At 42.6% G+C, this 27,179-nt stretch overlaps 1 protein-coding gene across 1 annotated transcript in view; it reads left to right on the top strand.

Moving 5' to 3' along the window:
- The window catches only part of LOC125485263 (mucin-6-like), a 200,254-nt gene that overhangs the window by 148,953 nt on the left and 24,122 nt on the right, over positions 1-27,179 (top strand). The window contains exon 10 of the mRNA XM_048607276.1: positions 19,386-19,542. Within this exon, the coding sequence (XP_048463233.1) occupies positions 19,386-19,542 (157 nt within the window). The remainder of the gene's footprint in view (positions 1-19,385; positions 19,543-27,179) is intronic.

The raw sequence follows: 27,179 nt of genomic DNA, 5'->3' as shown, positions 1-27,179 counted from the left end.
ATATGATGCTGCTTGGCCTGCTGTGTTCATCCAGCTCTACACCTTGTTATATCAAAAAGAGCCTACCTAGTTCAGAGAATTATAAGATAAAATATATTTCACTGTCTGTCTGTTTCTTTGAGTTTATCAACTGCTATAGAACTGAAGGAAAGTTCAAGTGACAAAAGAAAAGCTAGTATATGTTGTTATTCAAAAGAAAATTAGGTTGTGTAATATGGTATCAAGAAGGATAATTTAAGTGAATAACAAAAATGAGTTGGGAAACAAGTTGCAGGACTGGTTACTTTCATGACTTAACTGATAAGTGTGTGTCAATAATCATGCCCCATGGTTCCTCAAAATGCTGCAAGATGTATAAATGCATTGAACACCAAGTGACACCGCCAAAATGACCAATTTGCCTAACTAACTGCGAATTAGGAGAAAAGAACTTCACACCAAGCTTCTTCGGTATTAGAAAAATAACTATCTATTCTATCACATAACTTCAACAAGAACAGTGAAAAGAAAGGATTTCTAATTTATGTATCTTAAATTATACCTCTTAAAAACCCCAGATACACAGAGATTCTATCACAAGTAAGACAGACTACAGCAGTATAACTTGGGTGGAAAAATATAAGTTTATGCTGGGTAAACAAAATTTCAAAGATCATTGAATGTCCAGACCGCAAAATGGAAATTTATTTCTTCCAGTCTTTTTCATTTTGGCAGTGATACGTTGTTGTCTTATGGTGACAGCCGTTCTTCAATTCAATCAGTAAACGACAGATGAAGGTCTGGTCTTTTCTTGTATAAATTCTTTCTTTCTTTTCAGTTTTCTTGGTTTTTCTGTCTTTTTTTTCCCCACATGGAGGAAGACAGATGGACGCTTCAGTCTACAGCTCTGGATGTTTTTTAGTCTGCTGCTCTTGGAACCTACAGCTTTTAAAACACTGCAGCTCAATCAATCAGAGGACTGTTGCCAGGCAGGCAGAATTTCTGTAACTCAAAAGATTCCGTGTCAGTCTTGAATTTGCCCTCTTACTGCTTCCAGAAAGCAACATTGTGTTGCACAGCTCAACAGTTTGCAACACTTTATTTCCTTATTGCAAAAAGCTTACTTTCATTTTCAGTTATAGCAGTGCAACATCTATTTGTTTATAATTCTAAAAAAATGAAAACAATGTGATCTCTTACAGTGATATTGAAGAATTAATTTACAAGCCAGCTAGATGAATTCCTAGGAAGGGTGGCTCAGTGCTTAGTACTGCTGCCTCATAGTGCCAGGGACTGGATTCAAGTCCAGACTCAAGATGACTGTCTGTGTGGAGTTTGCAGGTTTTTCCAATGTCTGTGTGGGTTTCCTCCGGATGCTCTGGTTTCCTCCTACACACCAAAGATGTGCAGGTTAGGTGGATTAGCCATGCTAAATTGCCTGTAGTGTCCATGGTTGTGCAGGCTAGGTAGGTTGGCCATGAGAAATACAGGGTTTCAGTGCTGGGATGAGGTGGGGCGGTGGATCTGGGTGTGACACTCTTCAGTGGGGACTTGAACGGGTTGAATGGCCTGCATCCATAGTGCACCGATTCTATGGATTCATTATTAAGATGAAATGGTTTTTTATACTAATATGTTTGATGGGATAAATGTGTGTTTTATTGCTTCCAGACCAGAATTTTGTGAAATTAAATTGAATAAATTTGGTAATTAGTGAGCTAATACCTGATCTCAGATTTAAAATTGGCAGTTTTGCCACATCCAGTGCCAGTAAGGGAAGATGTATTGGAGGATGTCCTAATTTCATTTCAAGAAAACATAGAATAGAGTACAGCACAGTACAGGCCCTTCGGCCCACAATGTTGTGCCAAACTTTTACCCTAATCCTAAGGTCTATCTAACCTCCACCCCTACCTTATACTATCATCCATATGCCTATCTAATAGCTGCTTAAATGCCCCTAATGAGGCCGAGTCCACTACCCTCTCCGGCAATGCGTTCCACGCCCCAATCACTCTCTGAGTAAAGAACCTACCTCTGACATCTCCCTTATATCTACCTCCACTCACTTTAAAACTATGCCCCCTTGTGATAGCTACGTCCACCCGAGGAAAAAGTCTCAGGCTGTCCACTCTATCTATACCTCTGATCATTTTGTACACCTCTATCAAATCACCTCTCATTCTTCGTTGTTCTAAAGAGAAAAGCCCTAGCTCTCTCAACCTTTCCTCGTAAGACCTTACGTCCATTCCAAGCAACATCCTGGTAAATCTCCTCTGCACCTTTTCCAATGCTTCCACATCTTTCCTGTAATGAGGCGACCAGAACTGGACACAATACTCTAGATGTGGCCGAACCAGGGTTTTGTATAGCTGGAGCATAACTTCACGGCTCTTGAACTCAATCCCTCTGTTAATGAAAGCTAACACACCATACGCCTTCTTAACAACTCTATCCACCTGGGTGGCAGCTTTCAGGGATCTGTGGACATGAACCTCGAGATCCCTCTGCTCCTTCACACTGCCAAGAATCTTTCCATTAACCCTGTATTCTGCTTTCAAGTTTGTCTTTCCAAAATGAATCACTTCACACTTTTCAGGGATAAACTCCATCTGCTACTCCTCAGCCCAGCTCTGCATCCTATCAATGTCCCTTTGTAACCTAGAACAGTCCTCTGCACTGTACACAACACGACCCACCTTCGTATCGTTCGCGAACTTACTAATCCACCCTTCCACTCCTTCATCCAAATCATTTACAAAAATCACAAATAGAAGAGGACCCAGAACAGATCCTTGTGGTACACCACTCATAACTGATCACCATGTTGAATATTTTCTGTCCAGTACCACCCTTTGTCTTCTAAGGGTCAGCCAATTCTGAATCCAGTCTGCCACGTTTCCCCCTATCCCATGCCTCCTTACCTTCTGCATGAGCCTACCCTGGGGAACCTTATCAAATGCCTTACTTAAATCCATGTATACCACATCCACTGCTGTACCTTCATCCATGTGTTTTGTCACCTCTTCAAAGAATTCAATTAGGTTTGTGATGCATGATCCACCCCTCACAAATCCATGCTGACTATCACGAATCAAACTGTGCCTTTACAAGTGATCATAAATCCTATCTCTCAGAGCCCTTTCCAATAATTTGCCCACCACTGACGTAAGACTATCTGGCCTATAATTTCCAGGGTTATCCCTATTCCCTTTTTTGAACAAGGGAATGACGTTTGCAACTCTCCAAGCTTCCGGCACTATACCCATGGACAGTGAGGACGAAAAGATCATCGCCAAAGGCCCTGCGATCTCTTCCCTCACTTCCCATAGAATCCTTGGATAAATCGCATCACGCCCGGGGGACTTATCTATCTTCAAGTTCCTCAAAATTCCTCGTACATCTTCCTTACTAACATCGACCTCCTCTAGCCGACCAGCCTGTTTCACACTGTCCTCCTTTACAGCTAGGTCCCTCGCAGTTGTGAATACCGAAGAAAAGCATTCATTAAGGATCTATCCTATATCTTTAGGCTCCGTGCACAAATTCCCTTTCCAATCCTTGATCGGCCCTACCCTTTCTCTGGTCATTCTCTTCTTCCTCACGTACATGTAAAAAGCCTTGGAGTTTTCCTTGATCCTATCTGCCAAGGTTTTCTCATGCCCCCATATAGCTCACCTAAGTCCTTTCTTCAGCTCCTTCGTGGCTAACTTGTATCCCTGCAGAGCCTTTTCCGTTCCTTGTTTCCTAAACCTTACATAAGCATCCTTCTTCCTCTTAACCAGTCGTTCGGCCTCTCGAGAACGAAGGCTCCCTCACTCGACCACATCTTCCCTGCCTGCTAGGGACAAACATATTGAGCACATGCAGTATGCATTCCTTAAACAATCTCCACATTTCTATAGTGCTCTTCCCTGACAGCATCTGTTCCCATTTTATGTTACCCAGTTCTTGCCTAACAGAATTATAATTACCCTTCCCCCAAATATAAACCTTAACCTGGTGTATATACCTATCCTTTTCCATGACTACTGTAAAAGTAACAGAGTTATGATCGCTACCGCCAAAATGATCTCCTACCAACAGGTCTAACACTTGGCCTGGTTCATTGCCAAGCACCAAATCCAAAGTGGCCTCTCCTCATGTTGGTCTGTCTATATACTGTGTCAGGAATCCTTCCTGAACGCACTGGACAAAATCTGCTCCATCTAAACTATTAGAACTAAAATGTTTCCAATCAATATTTGGAAAGTTGAAGTCACCCATGACTATAACCCTGTGACTTCTGCACCTTTCCAGTATCTGCCTCCCAATCCGCTCCTCCACTTCTCTGCAACTATTAGGGGGTCTGTAAAAAAACCCCAACAAAGTGACTGCTCCTTTCTTGTTCCAGACCTCAACCCAAACTGACTCTGTAGACAGATCATTCTCGAACTGCCTTTCAGTAGCTGCTGTACTAGCCCTGACTAGCAATGCCACTCCCCCGCCTCTACCTGGCCACAACATCGTAGTTCCAAGTATTGACCCATGCTCTAAGTTCATCCGCCTTATTTCTGATACTTATAGCATTGAAGTATGCACACCATCTCTGTGTTCACAATTATGCTCCATCGACCGCATTTCTTTATTAACAACCTCACTCCCTGTTGTATCTGTTGGAAGGCTGACTACCTCATCCTCTGAATTACAAATCCGGTTCCCCACCCCCTGCCAATCGAGCAAACCTCCCTCCCAGGATATTTGTGCCCTTGCAGTTCAGGTGCAACCCGTCCTTACTGTACAGGTTCCACCTTCCGCAGGATAGAACATAGAACAGTACAGCACAGTTACAGGCCCTTCGGCCCATGATGTTGTGCCAAACTTTTACCCTAAACCTAAGGTCTATCTAACCTCCACCGCTACCTTATACTATCATCCATATGCCTATCTAATAGCCCCTTAAATGCCCCTAATGAGGCCGACTCCACTACCCTCTCCGGCAATGCATTCCACGCCCCTACCACTCTCTGAGTAAAGAACCTATCTCTGACGTCTCCCCGATATCTACCTCCTTTCACTTTAAAACTATGTCCCCTCGTAAAAGCTACCTCCACCCTAGGAAAAAGTCTCTGGTTGTCTACTCTATCTATACCTCTGATCATTTTGTACACCTCTATCAAGTCACCTCTCATCCTTTGTCGTCCTAAAGAGAAAAGCCCTAGCTCTCTCAACCTATCCTCGTAAGACCTTCCCTCCATTCCAGGCAACATCCTGGAACATATCCATGTTACTGAAGTATTCTCAAAATGATCCCATTAGCAATCATAAGCTATTTAACCAAATAATACAGAACCTGAATTGTTTTTGTAACTGTTTATAAACCAGCAAGTTCATTGTCTAATTAGGAGTTCAACAGTACATTACTTTACTTACCATATTCCACCGTAAAGATTTATTTTCTCATTGGCATGTGCAATGACAGTATGAGCCAGGAAACATGGACATTCAGCTGCACTGACACATTTTCTAGTGTCATCCAAGTATGTATGTTCTGGGCAGTTGCAGCCATCCACTGGAGCATCACCTGCACTGCACTCAAAATTTGGATCAGACAACAACAAACAAGTGCGATTACAAGCTCCAGAGTCATAACTCAAGGTCTGATTGTGAGGACAAGAAATTCCTGGAAATAAAAGTGTCCTCCAATTATCCACATAATGGAAGCCCTCCCCCCTACACCAGCCCTATAGCCACGTGTTTAGCTGCACTCTCTCCCTATTTCTTACCTCATTATCACGTGGCACTGGTAGTAATCCAGAGATAACTACACTGTTTGTCCTGGACTTCAGCTTCCAACCTTCCAATGGGAAAGTAGGACCAATCTGAAATGAGGAATTAAGAGTGTTAAAAGGGGTCATGAAATATCTTTAGCAAACAGGGTTAAGGAAAATCCCAAAGCCTTTTATTCATACATAAGGAGCAAAAGGGTAACCAGAGAAAGGGTTGGCCCACTCAAGGACAAAGGAGGGAAGTTATGCAAGGAGTCAAAGAAAATTAGTGAGATTCTTAATGAGTACTTTGCGTCAGTATTCACTGAGGAGAGGTACATGACGGATGTTGAGGTTAGGGATAGATGTTTGATTACTCTAGGTCAAGTCGGCATAAGGAGGGGGGAAGTGTTGGGTATTCTAAAAGGCATTAGGGTGGACAAGTCCCCAGGTCCGGATGGGATCTATCCCAGATTACTGAGGGAAGCGAGAGAGGAAATAGCTGGGGCCTTAACAGATATCTTTGCAGCATCCTTGAGCACGGGTGAGGTCCCAGTGGACTGGAGAATTGCTAATGTTGTCCCCTTGTTTAAGAAGGGTAGCAAGGATAATCCTGGTAATTATAGACCAGTGAGCCTGACGTCAGTGGTGGGGAAGCTGCTGGAGAAGATACTGAGGGATAGGATCTATTTACATTTGGAAGAAAATGGGCTTATTAGTGATAGGCAGCATGGTTTTGTGCAGGGAAGGTCATGTCTTACCAACTTGATAGAATTCTTTGAGGAAGTGACAAAGTTGATAGATGAGGGAAGGGCTGTGGATGTCATATACATGGACTTCAGTAAGGCGTTTGATAAGGTTTCCCATGGTAGGCTGATGTAGAAAGTGAAGTCGCATGGGGTCCAGGGTGTACTAGCCAGCTGGATAGAGAACTGGCTGGGCAACAGGAGACAGAGTTGTAGTGGAAGGGAGTTTCTCAAAATGGAGAACTGTGACTAGTGGTGTTCCACAGGGATCCGTGTTGGGACCACTGTTGTTTGTGATATATATAAATGATCTGGAGGAAGGTATAGATGGTCTGATTAGCAAGTTTGCAGATGACACTAAGATTGGTGGAGTAGCAGATAGTGAAGGGGACTTTCGGAGAATGCAGCAGAATATAGATAGATTGGAGAGTTGGGCGGAGAAATGGCAGATGGAGTTCAATCCAGGCAAATGCGAGGTGATGCATTTTGGAAGATCCAATTCAAGAGCAAACTATACGGTAAATGGAAAAGCCCTGGGGAAAATTGATACACGGAGAGATCTGGGTGTTCAGGTCCATTGTACCCTGAAGGTGGCAATGCAGGTCAATAGAGTGGTCAAGAAGGCATACGGCATGCTTTCATTCATCGGACGGGGTATTGAGTACAAGAGTTTGCAGGTCATGTTACAGTTGTATAGGACTTTGGTTTGACCACATTTGGAATACTGCGTACAGTTCTGGTCACCACATTACCAAAAGGATGTGGATGCTTTGGAGAGGGTGCAGAGGAGGTTCACCAGGATGTTGCCTGGTATGGAGGGCGCTAGCTATAAAGAGAGGTTGAGTGGATTAGGATTATTTACATTGGAAAGACGGAGGTTGAGGGGGGACCTGATTGAGGCCTACAGAATCATGAGATGTATAGATAGGGTGGATAGCAAGAAGCTTTTTCCCAGAGTGGGGGACTAATTTACTCGGGGTCACGATTTCAAGGTGAGAGGGGAAAAGTTTAAGGGAGATATGCGTGGAAAGTTCTTTACGCAGAGGGTGGTGGGTGCCTGGAACGCGTTGCCAGCGGAGGTGGTGGAGGCGGGCACGATAGCGTCACTTAAGATATATCTAGATAGATACATGAATGGGCAGGGAGCAGAGGGATAGAGATCCTTAGAAAATAGGCGACAGGTTTAGATAGAGGATCTGGATTGGCGCAGGCTTGGAGGGCCGAAGGGCTTGTTCCTGCGCTGTAATTTTCTTTGTTCTTTGTTCTAACTCCCTGTATTTGTTTTCCACATTCTCAGTCCTTTTTCTACCTATGTCATTAGTATCGATGTGTACCATGACTGCTGGTTGCTCACCCTCCCCCTTAAGGATCTTGAAGACACAATCCGAAACATCACGGATCCTGGCACCCGGGAGGCAACATACCATCCGTTCATCTCGTTCGCATCCACAGAACCTCCTGTCTGTGCCTCTTACTATTGAAATCCCCACTACAATTGCTCTTCTATTCTCCCCCCTTCACTTCTGTGCCACATGGCGAGGCTCAGTGCCAGAGAGCTGTCCGCTACGGCCTTCCCCTGGTAGGTCGTCAACCCTTGCAGTATCCAAAACGGTATACTTATTATTGAGGGGAACGACGCAGGTGATCCCTGCGCTGTCTGCCTATTCCCTTTCCCCTTCCTGACACTCACCCAGCCAGTTTTTTCCTGTACCTTGGGTGTGACCACCTCCTTATAACTCATCTCTATCACCCCCTCAGCCTCCTGAATGATCCGGAGTTAATCCAGCTCCAGCTCCAGTTCCCTAATACGATTTGTGAGAAGCTGGAGTTGGGTGCACTTCTCGCAAGTGAAGTCAGAGAGGACACCAGCAGTGACCCTTACCTCCCACATCCTGCAAAAGGAGCATGCAACTGCCCTCGCTTCCATTCCCTCTACTCTAGATTTCCAGAAGAATTAAAAAAAACCCTTACCTTACCCACCCTCCACACAGACTTTTTTTTTAGGTTAGAGGAGTAGGATGGGTGGGAGACACTACACGTGTCGTGTTTCGGGTTTAGCCAATGCTCGAATATATTAGTTACTTCCTGGATCGTGTTTTCTCCACACACCCGCCGCTGAAAACAAGACGGCCGCTGCTGCACGAGGTAAGTTTTTGTACAGGGAAAAAAGCAACCTTACCTTCCCGTTGGCACCCTGGCTTGCTGAAAACAAGAAGGGGAAGATAGTGAAAGGCATGAGTCCGATTTTTCAACAGTGCCTTTTGATCTAAACTCTTAACAGAGCAAGTAGGTTTTCTTTAACTGTTCTTATGTACACCTTAATATCTTGAGAACTTTGACCAAGTCACCCCTGATAATTTTGGGAGATGACGGCCTAGTGGTACTATTGCTGTACTGTTGATCCAGAGACCCAGGCATGTTCTGGGGATCTGGGTTCTTATCTTGCCATGGCAGATGGTGGAGTTTGAATTGAACAGATATCTGGAATTAAGAGTCTAATGAAGACCATGGATACAAAATTCTGAAGAAGTTCTCAGGAAGGGTCACCGGCCCCGAAATGTTAACTCTGTTTTCTCCTTCACAGATGCTGCCAGACCTGCTGAGCTTTTCCAGTAACTTTGCTTTTGTTCCTGATTTACAGCATCCACAGTTCTCTCGGTTTTTATTTACCATGAATACATTGTTGATTGTTGACAAAACCCATCTGGTCCACTAATGTCCTTTAGGAGGAAAATAGCCATCCTTTCCTGCTCTGGTCTACATGTGACTCAGATCCACAGCAATGTGGTTGACTGTTAACAGCCCTCTGGGCAATTAGGAATGGGCAGTAAATGCTGGCTTAACCAGAGAAGCACTCATCCTATGAATGAATAAAAATATTCTAAATTTCAGTGAATACAGTCCTAGTTTGCATAAACCCTCCACAGAAGTTAACTTTTGGAGTCCATGTGTCAATACATAAAATTAGCTGAGATATGGAGCACAGAGAAAGGTTATTTGGCCCAGCCAGTGTTTTTGCTCCATTTGAACCTCCTTCCATCTTACCTCATTTAAATTTGTCAATGTAACCCTGTACTACCTTCCCCTTCCAGTTTCCCCTTATATGAGTCAATCACTATTGTGCTGGAATTACACATTTTCAGCAGTAGACACTTCCTATGAATTGGATTTCCTGGTAACTGTTTTATATTGATGTTTGCTAGTTATATTTGCCCCCACAGGAGCAAAAGTTCTTTTTGTATGCACTCTGTCAAAAAACTTTCACAATTTTAAAAGACCTCTATCAAGTTGCCCCTCGGTTATTTTTATCATAACACAAAAGACCGAGCCTGTTAATTATTCCTGATTCTTTATATCCAAACATTTCTGGTATCATCTTTGTAAATCTTGTCTACACCTTTCCCAACACCTCTCTTTTTCACTACGGCCACCAGAATTGCATGTAGTACCCCAGATGTGGTCTAGCCAATGTTCAATACAGGATTAGCAGAACTCCCATATTTTTCAATTAAATCCTGTAGGTGTAAAACCTGTTGTTTGATGTGCCTTTTCTATAGCCTTGATGATTTGTGATGCAAAATTATTGATTGATGCATTTGTACTCCAAGATCCCAATGTTTCTCCGCCTGTCTAGACCTGCGATTTCCAAGAGATCTCCCTTTCCTAAAATAAATAAAACAGAACATTTTGAAAATGTTCAGCAGGTTAGCCAGCCTCTGAGAGAAATGGAGTTAATGGGCTGGATTTTCACAAGGAAGATAATTATTGGGACTTTGAAAGGTTTCCACCTCTGAAAACCAGTCTTTGTCACTGAGACCACTGCCTGCAGGGTGGGGGTGGAATGAAATTGGACTTGCCGCTCTGCTGCTCTTGATGTAGTGGGCCCAATGTGGTAATAGAATGGGTCGATACTGAGACTGTCAGGCTGAAATGCATGTCTCTTTTTTTTAAAAAAAAATGTTTCTTTGAATGATGTGGGCATTGCTGGATATGCCAGGATTCATTGCATATTACTGGTTGTCCTTGAGAAGGTGGAAATGAGCATACTTTTTGAACTGCTGCAATCCATAATGTAACTTACACCTGACTAGAAATTAGTCTACTGGCAATGCACTCAAAAAAATCCTCAATCACCTACCCCGATGAGAGGCATCGATAGAGTGGATAGCCAGAGACCTTTTCCCAGGGCGGAAATGACTATTACGAGGGGGCATAATATTAAGGTGATTGGAGGAAGGTATAGGGGAGTTGTCAGAGGTAGGCTCTTTATACAGAGAGTGGTGGGTGCATGGAATGCGCTGCCGGCGATGGTAGTGGAGTCAGATACCTTAGGGACATTTAAGCGACTTGTATAGGCACATGGATGATACTAAAATGTAGGGTATGCAGGGTAGTTTTATCTTAGAGTAGGATAATAGGTCAGCTCAACATCATGGGCTGAAGGGCCTGTGCTCTGCTGTACTGTTCTGTGTTCTTGTTCAATGCCTGCCTACCCCACATGCCATACCTCTTGTATTCCTCATGATCATTTATGTCCCCCAAATCCCCTTTCCTCACTTCATGTCCTGTTTTCCCTCGTGCCCTCCCATACATTTGCCATACCCATTTTCCTGGCATTCATTATTTAGAGAACCAAAGAATTATTGGCAAGGTGGGTCTTTGAAGTGGTCTTTGAAATGTTTCTGAAACTGACACAATAAGTAGAGGATTTGAAAATATCTTTTGGATAAAAATGGCTCAGTTTACAATGCTTAAAAGTGTCATTTATACTATCAATGTCAGAAGCTTGTATCCACTTCAGACATCTTACTCTTGTGTAAATGAACATACGGGCAATGAAAAACATCAAATAAACAGCAGCTTATTACAATGTGTCAATGAAACAAACTTTTACTTGCCTTGGCAGCAGCGTAGACAGTGCTTTCAGAAATCTAAGTGTACTGATCATTCTTGGAGCTCAGCCAAATGTTCATAATGAAACCTTGTTTTAGTTAATACAGTTGTCAAAAGTTTTCAGTATGAATGCTTGACTAAGCTCAGGTTTGAAGGGCTGTGTGGTCTATTCATCTTATTTTCTTCTGTTCATTTGTTAAAGTTTTGTTTCTCTACACTTTTCAGAATTTTGTTAATTATTATGCATTCCTTTGCCTTGTTTGCTAATTCCATATGCATTACTTCATATTTCTCCACATTGAAATCCATTTGCCATTTTGTTGCACTCACCTGATTGGTGCACTTGATACCTACCCATCATCTACAATTTTCTTCTTCAACAGCAGCCACACAACTAATTATTGTTCAAAATACTTAAGCATGCAGGACCAAGTATTTGAATAAAGCCAGTAGGATTTATGATTGTATTATTGACCTTGATTGAATTGAATCAGCAATCACTTCAAATTGCCTTTTGATCCTTTTTCTGTCCTGTAATGGCACTTTATATTTTCGGACTGATCTCTCAATTCTGGCTTCTTGAGAAATGTGGAGCTGACTTCCATCGAATTACTTCCATGTTGCTATGGATTGTGGGAGAAGACAATGACAGTCCCATTATTAAGGCATAGCTGCCATATTCTGGCAAGAGTTCACTATAAACAGAATAATGTTGGAACAGCTTTTCGTTCCGTTAGTTAATAAACATGTAAGCAAAGGGGTTTGTGAATAGTTGAATGTTTAACTCAATAGGTAGATAAGGTGGTGGTTAAAGGGGTAGGTTGAGTGACATAACTGAAGCGAGTGGCAAGTGTGTAGGGTGGTAGCATGGTGAGGTTGGGATTAAGTGAGTAGGGTCAGTTTGCGAAGCATTTCCAGTTCTAGTGCTAGTCCAGTAGGGTCAGGGAGGTTCAGAACTCAGACAGGGGTTCAAGGGTAAGGTATTGGATATTTGGTTATTTCAAAGAACAGGACAGCAAAGGAACAGGCTCTTCAGACCACCAAGACTGCGCCGACACATGATGCCTTTCTAAACTAAAAATATTTTGTCTCTACATGGTCTGTATCCCTCTATTCCTTACCCACTGATATATCTGTCTTAAACATTGCTATTGTAACTGCTGCCACCATATCCTGTGGCAGTCACTTGGCACCTGCTGTGTAAAAGACTTGCCTCTCACAATTCCTTCAAACTCACTCTCTTCTACCTTAAACCTATGTCCCCTAGTGATTGACATTTCTGCCCTGGGAAAAAAAGGTCAGACTATCCATTCTATCCACACCTGTCATGATTTTGTAAACCTCTATCAGGTCACCCCTTATCTTTTGGTATTCTAGTGAAAACAAACTAAATTTGTCCAAACTCTCTTTATAGCTAATACCCTCCAAACCAGACAACTTACTGGTAAACCATTTCTGTACTCTCTCCAAAGCCTCCACATTCTTCTTGTAGTGTGGTGACCAAAACTATATACAAAATTCCAAACGTGGTCTAACTAAAGTTTTATACAGCTGCAACATGACTTGTCAATTTTTATACTCTGTACCCCAACCAATGAAGACAAGCCTTATCCACCTGCCTTGCCACTTTCAGAGACCAATGGACCTGTACGCCAAGATCCCACTATGTTGAAGCTACTAAGGGTCCTGCCATTTACTGTATACTTCCCTCCTGCATTAGATCTTCCAATGTGCATCACCTCACAATTGTCTGGATTAAACTCCATTTGCCATTTCACCACCTAAGTCTCCACTTATCTATATCTGACTCTATTCTCTGGCGATCTGCCTAACTATTCAGCTCCCCCAATCTTTGTGTTATCCACAAACTTACTAATCAGTCCACCTACATTCTCCTCCAAATCATTTATATATTATTACAAAGAACAGAGGTCCCAGCGCTGATGCCTGCGGAACACCGCTGGTCACAGATCTGCAGTCAGAAAAATATCCTTTCACTTGTCTTCTATGACTAAGGCAGTTCCAATATCCTTCTTAACAGCTCACTGTGGATCCCATGTAACATTTATATCAGCATGCCATGACGAACTTTGTTAAAGGCTTTGCTGAAGTCCACAGAGACAATATCTACTACCTTGCCCTCATCAATTATCTTTGTCACTTCCTGGAAAAAAATACTCAAAAGACATGGGTGTTGAGTGTAGAGTGGGGATATTGTTGGGGCCATGGGGAATAATGTGTAGTTATTCAGGATTTAAAGTTAGAATAGGCTTTTATGCTAGCTTCTCTGTAGGATATGACCATTATAAAAGGAACAGGAGTAGGCCATTCAGCCCTCGAGCTTGCTGTGCCATTCATATCTGATCCGACATTCTCCGTGGCCACTTTCCTGCCTTTCCCCGTAACTCTTGATTCCCCTACTGATTAAGAATCTATCTATCTCAACCTTAAATATACACAAGGACTCTGCCCTCGTAGTTTTTTATGGCGAGGAGTTCCAAAGATTCACAACTCTTTGACAGAAGAAATTCCTCCTAAATACAGTTTTTAATTGGCAACCTTTATCCTGAAACTCTGCCGTCTGGTCCTAGACTTATCCCATGAGGGAAACATCCTTTCAGCATTTACCCCATAAAGCCCTTTCAAGAATCCTATCCATTTCAGTGAGATCACCTCTTAGTCTTCTAAATTGCAATGAGTAGAATCCCAACTTGTTTAATGTTTGCTCATAAAACAATCCCTCTCTATTGGAGTTTATCCTCGTGAACCTTCTGTGAACTTCTTCAAATGAAATAATAACTTTCTTTAGATAAGGGGACCAAACTGCTCAGATGTACTCTCATCAGTATCTTGAACATTGCAGTAACAACTTCCCCATTCTTATACTCAACTCTTTTGAAATAAGGACCAACAATCCATTAGCCTTCCTGATTATCTCTGCGCTAGCTTTTCTCTGTTTCATGTACAACTATTGAGTCTCTTTGTGTTGTAGCTTTCTGCAGCTGTTCTCCATTTAAATAATACTCTTTTGTTCTCCTTTCCAAAATGAACTTCACATTTTCCCTCATTATACTCCATTTGCCGAATTATAAACAGGTGTGGTCCCAGCACTGATCCGTATGGAATTCTACCAGTTAAACGTCACCAACATGAAAAAGAAATCCTTATCCCCATGAAATAACTGCACAGAGGCCTGTATCCCGTCACCAAGTCACCCTTTATTTACTTGTGCACAGTAAACTGGCTGTGGCCAGCCAGCTCAGAGTCAGCCCCCTGAACTGTTTATATTGGTCAGCCAGGGATTTCCTGATTGGCCCAGATTAACAACCCTAATCAAGGATCTCAAGGTCAACAAGATCCACCTGACTCCAATCACTACATCCCTTGCACCACCCCTCCCCCTCCCCACGCCGTCACATAAGTCTGGGAGTGTGGGCTTGGTCTTTCTCTTGTAGCTTTTCCTGCATTATTGTTGTCCTAGGTCAGGTTCCTTTGACTTGGACTCTAATATGGGCTGCATGTACTGGACTGTCGTCTGTCTCTTGCATCTGAAGCATTCCAGGGAGCTTCCTCCTCTTCTTCTGGCAGTAATGATATCGAGTCTGCATCCATCTTGGACTCTGAGGTTTCTTCAACACGAAATGGAGGGGGAGAACTTATAATTTCTGACAGGCCTTCTGGCTGTTCTGAGAGGCTAGGTACGTTTCGCTCCTGGCCGGTTTGCAAGGTAACAGCTTTCAAGTAATTCATGTGCTTATTCAGGACTGTATCACCTACCCAAACTTTGTAAGTGATGGACCTGACCTTGCATCAACCTCACCTTGTACCCATACAGAGCCATTTCGACAGTTGCAGCACTGGACTTCATCCCCTGAATTAAATTGTCTTTCTTGCTTGGAGGAGGTACGTTGCATTGGCGTTCCTGCTGCTGTTTCCACACACACACACACACACACACACACACACAGGTAAATGACATTCCATTGTCCATGACCAATACATCCAGGACTCCCATGTATTACAATTGATGCTCGCAGCTTCTCAGTTGTCATCCCTGAGTTTGCTGAATGACTTTACGCATGTCCAACCACTTTGAATGGGTGTTAACAATGACCAGGAACATTGAGCCCATGAAAAGACTGGTATAGCCGACATGCAACTGAGTCCAGGGTTTACTCAGCACTTCACACGAATGTGGGCAGCGCTGCTGGTCACAATTTTTGTCCTTGTTGGAACTCTGGGCACTGCCCCACCTATGCAGCTATGTTGGCATCCAACCCTGGCCACCAGACATATCTTCTTCTAGCATCTTCATCTTGAAAGCCCCTGGATGACCCTGGTGGTGTTCAGCCAGTTTCTGGTGGCAACCTTTACTTGGGACAATCAACCTTGCTCCCTCTAGTAATATGTTGTCCTCTACAGCAATGATCTGGTCTTGTTTGTTCCAGAAAGGTTTCAATCCTGGTTGCAATGACTCTCCTGTTTCCCCCATTACCACCAGTTCTTTTAGTTTCATTAGGACAGGATCTTTTTGTGTCCACAGTTGGATATTGTCTACAGTGACTGCGAGGGTGTCCAGGAAGTTTAAAACCAAAACAGACTCTTCCAAGTTGATGGCCTAGTGGTATTATTGCTGGCCTGTTAATCCAGGGACCCAGATAGTGTTCTGGGGACCCAGGTTCAAATCCCGCCACAGCACATGGTAGAGTTTGAGTTCAATAAATGTCTGGAAATAAGAATCTAACGATGACCATGAATCCATTGTTGATTTGTCAGAAAAACCCATCTGGTTCACAGGGAAGGGAATTTATGTGTGGAGCCAGAGGAAATGAGCAAGGTATTAAATGAGTACTTTGCGTCAGTATTCAACATAGAGAAGGACTTGGTGGATGATGAGTCTGGGGAAGGGTGTGTAGATAGTTTGGGTCATGTTGAGATCAAAAGGGAGGAGGTATTGGGGATCTTGAAAAACATTAAGGTAGCCAAGTCCCCAGGGTCTGATGGGATATACCCCAGAATACTGAGAGAGGCAAGGGAGGAAATTGCTGGGGCCTTGAGGGAAATCTTTGTATCCTCCCTGGCTACAGGGGAGGTCCCAGGGGATTGGAGAATAGCCAATGTTGTTCCTTTGTTTAAGAAAGGTGGCAGGGATAATCCAGCTAATTACAGGCCGGTGAGCCTTACGTCAGTGGTAGGGAAATTATTGGAGAGGATTTTTCAAGACAGGATTTACTCCCACCTGGAAATCAGTGAGCGTATTAGCGAGAGGCAACGTGGTTTTGTGAAGGGGATGTCGTGTCTCACTAACTTAGTTGAGTTTTTTGAGGAAGTGACAAAGATGATCGATGAGGGTAGGGCAGTGGATGTTGTCTACATGGACTTCAGTAAGGCCTTTGACAAGGTCTGTCATGACAGGCTGATACAGAAGGTAAAGTCGCACGGGGTCAGAGGTGAGCTTGCATGATGAATAAAAAACTGGCTCGGTCATAGAAGACAGAGGGTAGCAATGGAAGGGTGTGTTTCTGAATGGAGGGCTGTGACTAGTTCTGTTCCTCAGGGATCAGTGTTGGGACCTTTGTTGTTTGTAATATATATATAAATGATTTGGAGGAGAATGTAACTGGTCTGATTAGTAAGTTTGCCGATGACACAAAGGTTGCTGGAATTGCGGATAGCGATTAAGACTGTCAAAGGATACAGCAGGATATAGATTGGTTGGTGACTTGGGCAGAGAGATGGCAGATGGTGTTTAATCTGGAAAAATGTGAGGTAATGCATTTTGGAAGGTCTAATCCAGTTGGAAAATATATAGTAAATGGCAGAACCCTTAAGAGTACTGATAGGCAGAGGGATCTGGGTGTACACGTACACAGGTCACTAAAAGTTGCAATGCCGGCGGAAAAGGTAGTCAACAAGACATATGACATGCTTGCCTTCATCGGCCGGAGCATTGAGTTTAAAAATTGGCAGGTAATGTTGCAGCTTCATAGAACCTTAGTTAGGTTGCATTTGGAATATTGTGTTCAGCTCTGGTCGCCACACTAGCAGAAGGATGTGATGGCTTTGGAGAGGTTACAGAAAAGATTTACCAGGATGTGGCCTGGTATGGAGGGCATTAGCTATGAGGAGAGGTTGGAGAAACTTGGGTTGTTCTCACTGGAACGACGGAGGTTGGGGGGGTACCTGATAGAGGTCTACAAGATTATGAAGGGCATGGACAGACTGGACAGTCAGAAGCTTTTTCCCAGGGTGGAAGAGTCAGTTACCAGGGGCCAGGGGTTTAAGGTATGAGGGGCAAGGTTTAAAGGTGATGTACAAGGCAAGTTTTTTTACACAGAAAGTGGTGGATGCCTGGAACTCGCTGCCAGGGAAGGTAGTGGAAGCAGATACAATAGTGACTTTTAAAGGGCGTCCTGATAAATATATGAATAGGATGGGAATAGAGGGATACGGTCCCCGGAAGGGTAAGGGGTTTTAGTTGTGACGGGCAGCATATTGGTGTAGGCTTGGAGGGCCGAAGGGCCTGTTCCTGTACTGTAATGTTCTTTGTTCTTTGTTCTTTGTTTACTTGTTCACAGTACGCTGGCTGTTGCTAGCCAGTTCGGAATCAGTCCCCTGAACTGCGGAGATTCTAAATTTCCTGTTCATATTGGTCAGCCATGGCTTTCCTGATTGGCCCAGGTTAACAACCCCAATAAAGGATCTCCTAGTCAACAGGATCCACCTGATTTCAATCTCTACACCCCACTTGCTATTCCTGCCCATCAAACAATTTTCTATCCATGGCTATATACTACCTGCAACACTGTGGGCTCTGAAGACTTCATTTTTTATGAGATATCTTGTTGAATGCCTTCTGGAAGTCCAAATACAACACATCTACTTGGGCCCCCTTTATCGACTCTGGTTGAAACTTCCTCAAAAATCTCCAATAAATTAGTCGACAGAATTTTCCTTTCTTGAAGCCATGCTGACTGTGCTTGATTAGATTGTGTTGTTCAAAATGTACTGCTATAAATTTCTTAATAATTGATTCCAACATTTTTCTGACAATAGATGTTAGGCTAATCGGCCTATAGTTACCCACTTTCTGCCTCTCTTCCTTTTTGAATAGGGGTGTCACATAGGATCCTAGGATGCAAACCACCAAGGCAAGAATATTTATCCATTTTTAGCCCCATTAGTTTGCATAATGCAACTTCTCTAGTGATGTTGATGGTACTTAATTCCTTACCCCCGCCCTTATTCTTTTACAGTAATAGGATGTTTGAAGTATCTTCAACCATAAAAACTGACAGAAAATAGCTGTTTAAGTTCTGTGCCATTTCTGTTCCCCATAACTATCACTGCAAATTCGTTTTTTAAGGGGCCTTTGTTCATTTTGACCTCTCTCTTCCATTTTATATGTTCAAAGAAGCTTTTATTATCAGGTTTTAAATTCCTCACCACTTTTCAGGGCTAGTTTTCAGGGCTAAAACTGACTTTTGCCGACTTCTGTGCTTTTCTTTCAACTTAATACTGTCTTCCTCAGTTAGACATGATTAGTTTACCCCTCTGTTAGAATCTTTCCTCCTTACTGGGATATATTTTTGCTGAGAGTCATGACTTATCTGCTTACATGTTGGCCACTGCCTGCTTTCCTGTTAATCCATCCAATCAGTACTCTGTAGCTAAAGCTGTCTTCTTTTTATTGTAATTCCCTTAAGTTAAGCCCAGTTGTTGCCTATTCAAGTTACGCAGTTTTAGACTGAATGTTAAATTTGATCATGTTATGATCACTACTTCCTAAGGAATCTTTTACTCTGAGGTAATTTATTAAACCTGCTTCATTGTCTATTACCACATCCAAGATATCCTCTTCCCTGATTGGCTGCATCATGTATTGATCTAGGAAACTAACCTGAATGCATGCTATGAATTTGTAATTGTAGCTACCATTTCTATTTTGATTAACTCAATCAACATGAAAATTAAAATCACCCATAATTTTTGCTCTATTATTTTTATTTTTGTCTTCCAGCTCCAGTGGCTTCCATACTATGATAAATGTATTAGAGATTCATGTGGTTGTGAACTAGTTGGAGATTGCGATTGTCTCTGTGATGCTGTTGCAGCCTTTGCTAAGGCATGCTTAGATGCTGGCGTTTGCATTGATTGGAGAACACCTGACTTTTGTCGTAAGTTTTAAGATCAATGTTTGAAAGATTTCCGATGTATCAACATTAGGTTTTAGTATTTTTGTGCTAAAATATATTTGGATATTTATATTACACAATATACTAGAATTTATTAATATTTTGATTGTATTAGATATACAATAAGGAAAAATAGTTCAAACGCATTTCTTAAAGATATTAGCTTTTGTTAGCTTTTAAATGAAAACCTCACGCAGTATAAGAGATTTCCTAATGGGAACCCATTGCATTTTGCATAATCTTGAAAATGACATGCAAGAGAAGATAGGAAATATAGATTGGAAACAATTAATCAAGCATTAGATAAGTTGCTTGCTTCAAACCATTGAAATATCTCCAGTAGGTTTATTGACCTGAAAGGTCTTATTTAGATACCTGTGCCTGACAGAGGTGATTGGTACTTTTATGCTGTATCATGGAGTCTACTTCAACTACGAGAACAGCATAACCTACTATAGGAAATATGATCACAGATTTGAATGTTTTGTCATTAGATCTTTCAATGAATGCTTGTGCGATTTTTCTCACTGTAGCCACAAGTATCTGACAGAAGGCTGTCAGTTTTTCTTCAGGTGCTCTGTGCTGTTTATTCGTTTTTCAGTTAAAAATGGAGCATGAATTTTGGATGGTATAGTTTCCTGTCCCAAAGTATTGTTGAGAAATCTATCATTGCCAGTGCCAGGTGTTCCCCAGTCATTTAACGTTTTGGAATCTCAATTGATGGAGGCGAGACTTTCGCCCTTCACTTGGGAGGAAATCCCTCTTGAAAGAGCTTCTAGACATCCAATTGCCTTATAGCTCAGTAGATTTAGTAGCAATACTGGAAGTGGTGGTACTTCTGGAATTACATGAATTCTTAACAGTCTAGCCACAGCCACAAGACCAGATAGGTGTGGTCTTTTGCAGTAAGGAACGGAGGGTTAGTAATGGGGGTGTCTCCCTTTTACCGACCTAAGGCGCCAGTAAGGAGATCTGTTGAACTTTCCTCCACCCTCATTCCCTGACTCAAGATTGCAGTCAGATTGGAAGCAGATCTAAAGTGAACAACTGGCCTCTTAAGGACTTATGTTGACACAACCTGTCCGTCTTCTCTCCCACCTATCCGCTCCTCCCACCTCACTGACCAATCCCCACCACTGCCTACCTGCACTCACCTATCACCATCCCACCTACTTTCTCCAGCCCCACCCCTCCTCTCTCTATTTATTTCAGAGCTCCCTTCCCTCTCCCCCAGTTTTGAAGAAGGGTCCTGACCCGAAAGGTCAACTTTCCTGCTCCTCTGATGCTGCCTGGCCTGCTGTACTCCTCCAACTCCACTCTGCGTTATCTCTGACTCCAGCATTGGCAGTTCTTACTATCTCAAAGTACTGGAATTCTCTCCCTAAAGGCATTGATGATCTACCTGCAGCACATGGAGTGTGGCTCACCACTGAAATAACTCCACAGAGGCCAGTATCCCATCACCAAGTCACGCGTTAGTTACACATGAACAGTCGTTGACTTTGGTATTGCCTCTTTCAGAGTCAGGCTTCAGAGTATCAACGAGGGCTCCCTGATTAGACCAGGTTAACAGCTCCAATGAGGGAACTCACACTCTGATATCCAGCTGGCTGACCTCGTCACAATCACTACAACCACCTGACCCAGCCAACTACATTCATGTTCCACAAGCGAATAGAAAAAAATGATTTGGATTTCATAGCTTATGAGTTGGTAGAAAGTTGAAGTGAAGTGTTTGATTGCTGTCTTGACAGGGTCATCTCCTGCCTGGGCCTCAGCAGGTGGCTGGTCTCCAGGATTCCTCTGAGTGTCAACTGCCTGGGCTGTTTCTTCCTGGGTCAGGTGTGGAGCCGTAACAGTGAGATGCTCATCAGATCATTTTCCCTAATTCTCTCTCACAGAAGTTCCCACCAAGGTGTCTGCATCTGGGCCGATGGGGTAGCAAGATGCAGCTTGCCAATGCTTCCTCTGAGGCCTCTGTACTCTTGTCAGAGTTTGAGGATAGTACTTGAGCCAGGATTTTTGACACTGAAAATGAGGGTGTGCTTGTGGAAGATGTAAAACGTAAGAGAGAGATGACCTTGTGAACTGTAATTAGAAGTGACGCCTAACAACTGAGAGTGATAGTAGGTTATTGGGAGAGTTGGTGGTATGCAGAGAGGTACTTACATGTTTGGTGGGACATGGACATTTCAGCATTCCCTAGGAGTGATCCAGTCTTTTCCTGTGCGGACCCAAAATTTTCTCCTCATAGGTGGTGTGGAGCCTGATATGTGGCACAATTCCACCCATCCAACATCTGTCTGTCCTGCTATGGACTGTCTTCCCTGCTTGTAAAAACAGTTGTTAGTAAGTGAGATGATGTGGTGCATGTGGGCAAAAGGTGGTGAGATGTATCGAAGGACTAAGGCGGCAGCACACGGGGCATACAAGGTCAGTAGTATGTGAATTTGCATGAGGAGAGCAGGTGAGTGAAGATTTGCAGGCAACAGTGAAGATTTGCAGGCACCATGAGCCTTGGTAGAAGGTACGCAATGGCACTGATAGATTGGGTATGTAGTGGAAAAAAGAACTGTATGATACTTAGCTTGGCTGAGTGGAGGAAGTCACTGACCTTCTCATGAAAATTCCTCTGCACCTGGAGACAGCACTGAGCTGGGTGACAACCTCAGACCAGACTGGCAAAGTCTGGTGACATGGCTTCCTTTAGTAAGGAAGAGGATGGCCCTCTTCTGTGCCACCTCATTGACCAGGACCTCCAGGTTCCTGTTGGAGAATTGCAATGCCATCTTCCTCTTGTCCAACATCATGTGGACACATCCTTAAGCCAGCAGGCAGTTTCAGAATGTCAGTGCTTATCTGAGTACACTGTGCAGTTTTAGAGATGGCACAGGTGCAAGGGATGCCTGTCTTTGGTGGATATTCACCAAATACTGAGTTATTGTGGGAAGGGTAACAGGTAAGATGGGGTGGAAATGAAGCATGAGAGACTCCATAGAGGCATGGTAATCTTTTAATGCAGCAATTTTGCTAAGATACAATGCGTAAACTCTTGTGCCTTGTAGCAACAAATCCTCCAAATGCAACTAGGACTTGGCCAAAAGCAATTAAGTTCAGTCATAGATTGGTCCATGGGAGGAAACATTCTCCCAGCATCTAGTGTGGCAGTCCACCTCAGAATCTTATATGAGGCTTTCCAAACCTCAATGAGTACAGGCCCAACCTGCTCTAACAATGCATCTCATAATTTTATAGACTTCTATCAGGCCTCCACTTGGCCTCCCCAGTTGAACAGAAAACAACCCAAGTTTTTCTAGCCTACCTTTTATAGCTCATGGCCTCTAATCAAGGCAGCATCCCAGTAAACCTCTTCTGCACTCTCCCCAGAGCATCCACATCATTCTTGTAATGTGGTGATAAGAACTGTAGGCAATACGTAAGTGTAGCCTAACCAAAGTCTCATAAAGCTTCAACATCACATCCTGACTCTTGTACTTACTGTGACCAATAAAGGCAAGCATGCCATATGCCTTCTTTACCACCACCCCCTCCCTACCCCCATCTCCTTGCGTGGCCATTTTCAGGGAGCTATGGACTTGAACCTCAAGATCCCTCTCTACATAAATGCTCTTCAGAGTCCTTCCATTAACTGTATACTTTTCCTTCACATTTGATCTCCCAAAGTGCAGCACCTCATTTAACTGGATTAAACTCCATCTGCCATTTCTCCACCCATATCTGCAACTGATCTGTATCCTTTGACAACTTTCTACACTATCCACAAATCCACCAATCTTTGTGTCATCTGCAAACTTACTAACCCACCCATCTACATTTTCATCCAAGTCATTTGTATATATCACAAACAACAGAGGTCCCATTATGGATCCCTACTGAACACCACTAGTCACAGACCTCCAGCCTGAAAAACAGTCTTCAACTATTACCCTCTGTCTTCTATGGATAAGCCAATTCTGAATTCACGCGGCCAAGTCACCATGGATCCCATGCATCTTAAACTTCTGGATAAGCCTACCATGAGGGACCTTTTTGAAAGCCTAACTAAAATCCATGTAAACAACATCTACTGCTCTACCGTCATCAATCACCTTCATCACCTCCTTGAAAAATTCAATCAAGTTAGTAAGACGTCACTTGCCCTCCACAAAGCATGCTGACTGTCCCTAATCAGGCCATACTTTCTCAAATGTGTGTCAATCATATCCCTAAGAATTGTCTCCAATAGCTTCCTGGTTTGTAGTTTCCTGGATTATCCCTACTGCCTTCTTGAACAGAGGAATGACATTTGCTACTTGCCAGTCCTCCGGGACCTTTCCAGTGGCTAGCGAGGATGCAAGTTCTTGGTCGAGGCCCTCAAAATCTCACCTCTTGTGTCTCTCAAGAGCTTGGGATAGATACCATCGGGTCCTGGCGACTTATCCACCTTAATGCTCTTCAAGAGATCCAATTCCACGTCATTCTTGATCTCAAAATGCCCAAGCATATTAGTATGTTCCACACAAATCTTACTACCCTCCATATCCTTCTCCTGGGTGAATGCCGATGCAAAGTACTCATTTAGGATTTCACCCAAATCCTCTGCCTCCAAGCACAAGTTCCCTCCTTTATCCTTGAGTGGTCTTACTTTCTCCCTAGTTATATTATGGGTAGAGGGATAAATTGGGAATGCAGCTCAGTGGACCCTATCCACAGGTTTGCTGAGATGATTGTTGTGCTGATCAGTGTGCTGCTCTTCTGTCTTTTTTCTCATGTACTGTCATCAGTTTACAGGATGCACAGGGTGGCCGGTTCCCACATATAAATATTTTTGACTTATCAATTAAAAATGATAGTGTGCAGCAAATGGAAAAGGAAATAAACTGGCTATTTTCAGTTTTGAAATGCTTTTTACTGCAGAGCAAAAACAGGTCCCTCGCTTCCAAAGGTCCAATGGCTTTTGCCGAAACATTCATATCCCCAAACTCTTCAGCTACCTGCGAACCAATCACCTAGCTGTTGGCAGGCAGAAAGTCTTTGTCATCAATAACTTGTCACTAGTCCACAGACCAATCAACCACTTGTTGCCAGCCAAAGCTCTAGTTATACACAGCACTTGGCTCCAGCCAATTGTAACCAGACTTCATTATTACTTGAACAAGCAGCAATGAGTGTCAGGTCACTTGCTTTTAAAAAGTGCAGCAATCCTTAAAAACTCCTTGGTTTGTAAAGCAGTTCTTTTCCCACAATCAACAATACAGAAAAATGAGAGATATGGTCTTTACGTTACGATTTTCTAGTTGGCCCGTTATTAACTGCTTCATAATGGATCTAGTGTTTCTCACTGTAAGATGTTAGACTAACTGGTGTCCTGATTGCTATTTCCCTCTTTTCTTGAATTAAGGTGTTGTATTGACACTATTTTCAATCCACTGGGACTTCTCCAAAATGGAAAAAAAATTGAATGATTACAATGACTGCATTCATTACCTGTGCAGCTACTTCCTGTAAGAACCTAGCATGCAGACAATTAGGTTCAGGGTACCTGACAGCTTTTAGTCCCTATACTTTTCTAGAACTGTTTTTCTTGGTAATTGTGATTATTTAAAGTTCCTCACTCACTTTTGTCCTTTTACTTTCAACTATTCTTGAGATACTTGCTGTCTCTTCTACTGTGAAAAAATTCAAGGGTTCGTACTTCCCATTATTAATTCCATAGCTTTAAAAGGCTAACACTTACTTTAGTTTTTTAAAAAATTCTTCGACGGAAAATGGGCATTACTGGCATGGCCAGTGTTTGTTGCCCATCCATATTTGTTTTTGAACCGGGTGGCTTGGTAGACCATTTCAAAGTTGGGTTTAGAGTCAGTTACATTGTTGTGGTTGGAAGTCACATGTGAGTCTGAAAAGAAAATGACTTTCCCCAAAGCCCGTTTGTATGCAAGATCTGTTTTTACAACAGTCATTGATAGTTACATGGTCACCAACACCGACACTTGCTTTATATTCCAGTTGTTTTTTTTTAAATCAATGAATACAGTTTAAATTTCATCAGCCATCATAGTGGTGTTTGAACATTTGCCCATAGACCAGTAACCTGCTTCTAGATTACTAGTCCAGGGAAGTTACCACTATACACTGTCTTTCTGCGGAAATAGACTTGTGGAAGCTTCTACCTTTTGTTTATTTAATTTGCTAATTTTCTCTTATACTTCAATTTTACTCCTTTTTAGTCATCCTTTGATGGTTTCTAAAATTATTACAAACATTTGTACTTTATTAATAAGATAAATCCACATTCCAAGATGTAATTCAAGTGAACTTTATCTGAATCACTTCTAATGAGTTTGCATTCTTTCTTAAATAACGAGACCAGAACTGCACACAGTTTTCCAGAAGACGCCTTACCAATTCTCTATACAACGATCGCAAAACATCCCTAGTTTTATATTTCATTCACCTTGCAATAAACAACAATTTGTGTTCTAGGGAAGGATGCTCCCAATGACCTGGGAGGCCAAAACCAGGGGCCACAGTCTAAGGATACAAGTATGGGATGAGGAGAAATTTCTTCAGCCAGAGAGCCAGTGGAATTCTTTGTCACAGAAAGCTGTTGAGGGCAAAACATTGAATGCTTTCAAGAAGAAATTAAGTATAGTTCTCAGGGCTAAAGAAGTCAAAGGTCATTGGGAGAAAACAGGAACAGAGTACTAAGTTGGATGATTAGCTGTGACCATAATGAATGGCGGAGCAGGTTCAAAGGGGCAAATGGCCTATTCTTGCACTGATTTTGTCTGTTGTTATGATTCTAATTACCAGTTGTACCTGCGTACTAACTCTTTGTGATCCATGTACCAGGGTTCTGTAATCTCTCTCTATTTAAATAGTATCCTGCTTTTCTATTCTTCCTCCAACGTGGACAAATTTACATTTTTTAACTTTCTACTCTGTCAATATTTTGCTCACTCACTTAACATATTATGTTTGTTTTCAGATATATGTTCATTTGACAGTTTACTTTCTTATCTGACATTGCCTCATCAGCAAATTAGCAACCACAAATCCGTCCCTTTGTCCAAATTGCAAACATGTGAAGCACTAACACTGATATCTTTGACATACCACTTGTCACACCCCAACAACACAAATATGCCCATCTCTGCTTCCACTAGTCAACCAATCCTCATGTAAACATGATATTTTGTACATTATCAGCTCTTACTTTGCCTCTTACCTCTAATGTGGCACTTTGTCAAATATCTTCTGGAAATTTAAGTTTACTATATCCACCAGTTCTGTTTTATATATATTACTCGTTAGTTCCTCAAAAAATTCTGATAAATTAGGCAAAGTGATTTCCCTTTCACAAAACTATATCTGATTAAGATTTTCAAAGGGCCCCTCTATAACAACCTTAATAGATTTCTGCATTTCCCTGTTACAGTTGTTAGCTAATTGGCCTGTAGCTTTCTCCTCATAACATAAAAAACAGGTGCAGGAGTAGGCCATTTGGCCCTTTGAGCCTGCAGCACCATTCAATATGATCGTGGCTGATCACGTAATATCAATGTGGAGCTGGAGGAACACAGCAGGTCAGGCAGCATCAGAGGAGCAGGAAAGCT

The sequence above is a fragment of the Rhincodon typus genome, chromosome 17 (genome assembly GCF_021869965.1).
Source record: "Rhincodon typus isolate 14 chromosome 17, sRhiTyp1.1, whole genome shotgun sequence".
NCBI classification, from domain to species: domain Eukaryota; kingdom Metazoa; phylum Chordata; class Chondrichthyes; order Orectolobiformes; family Rhincodontidae; genus Rhincodon; species Rhincodon typus.
This window is presented reverse-complemented; position numbering and strand designations above follow the sequence as displayed.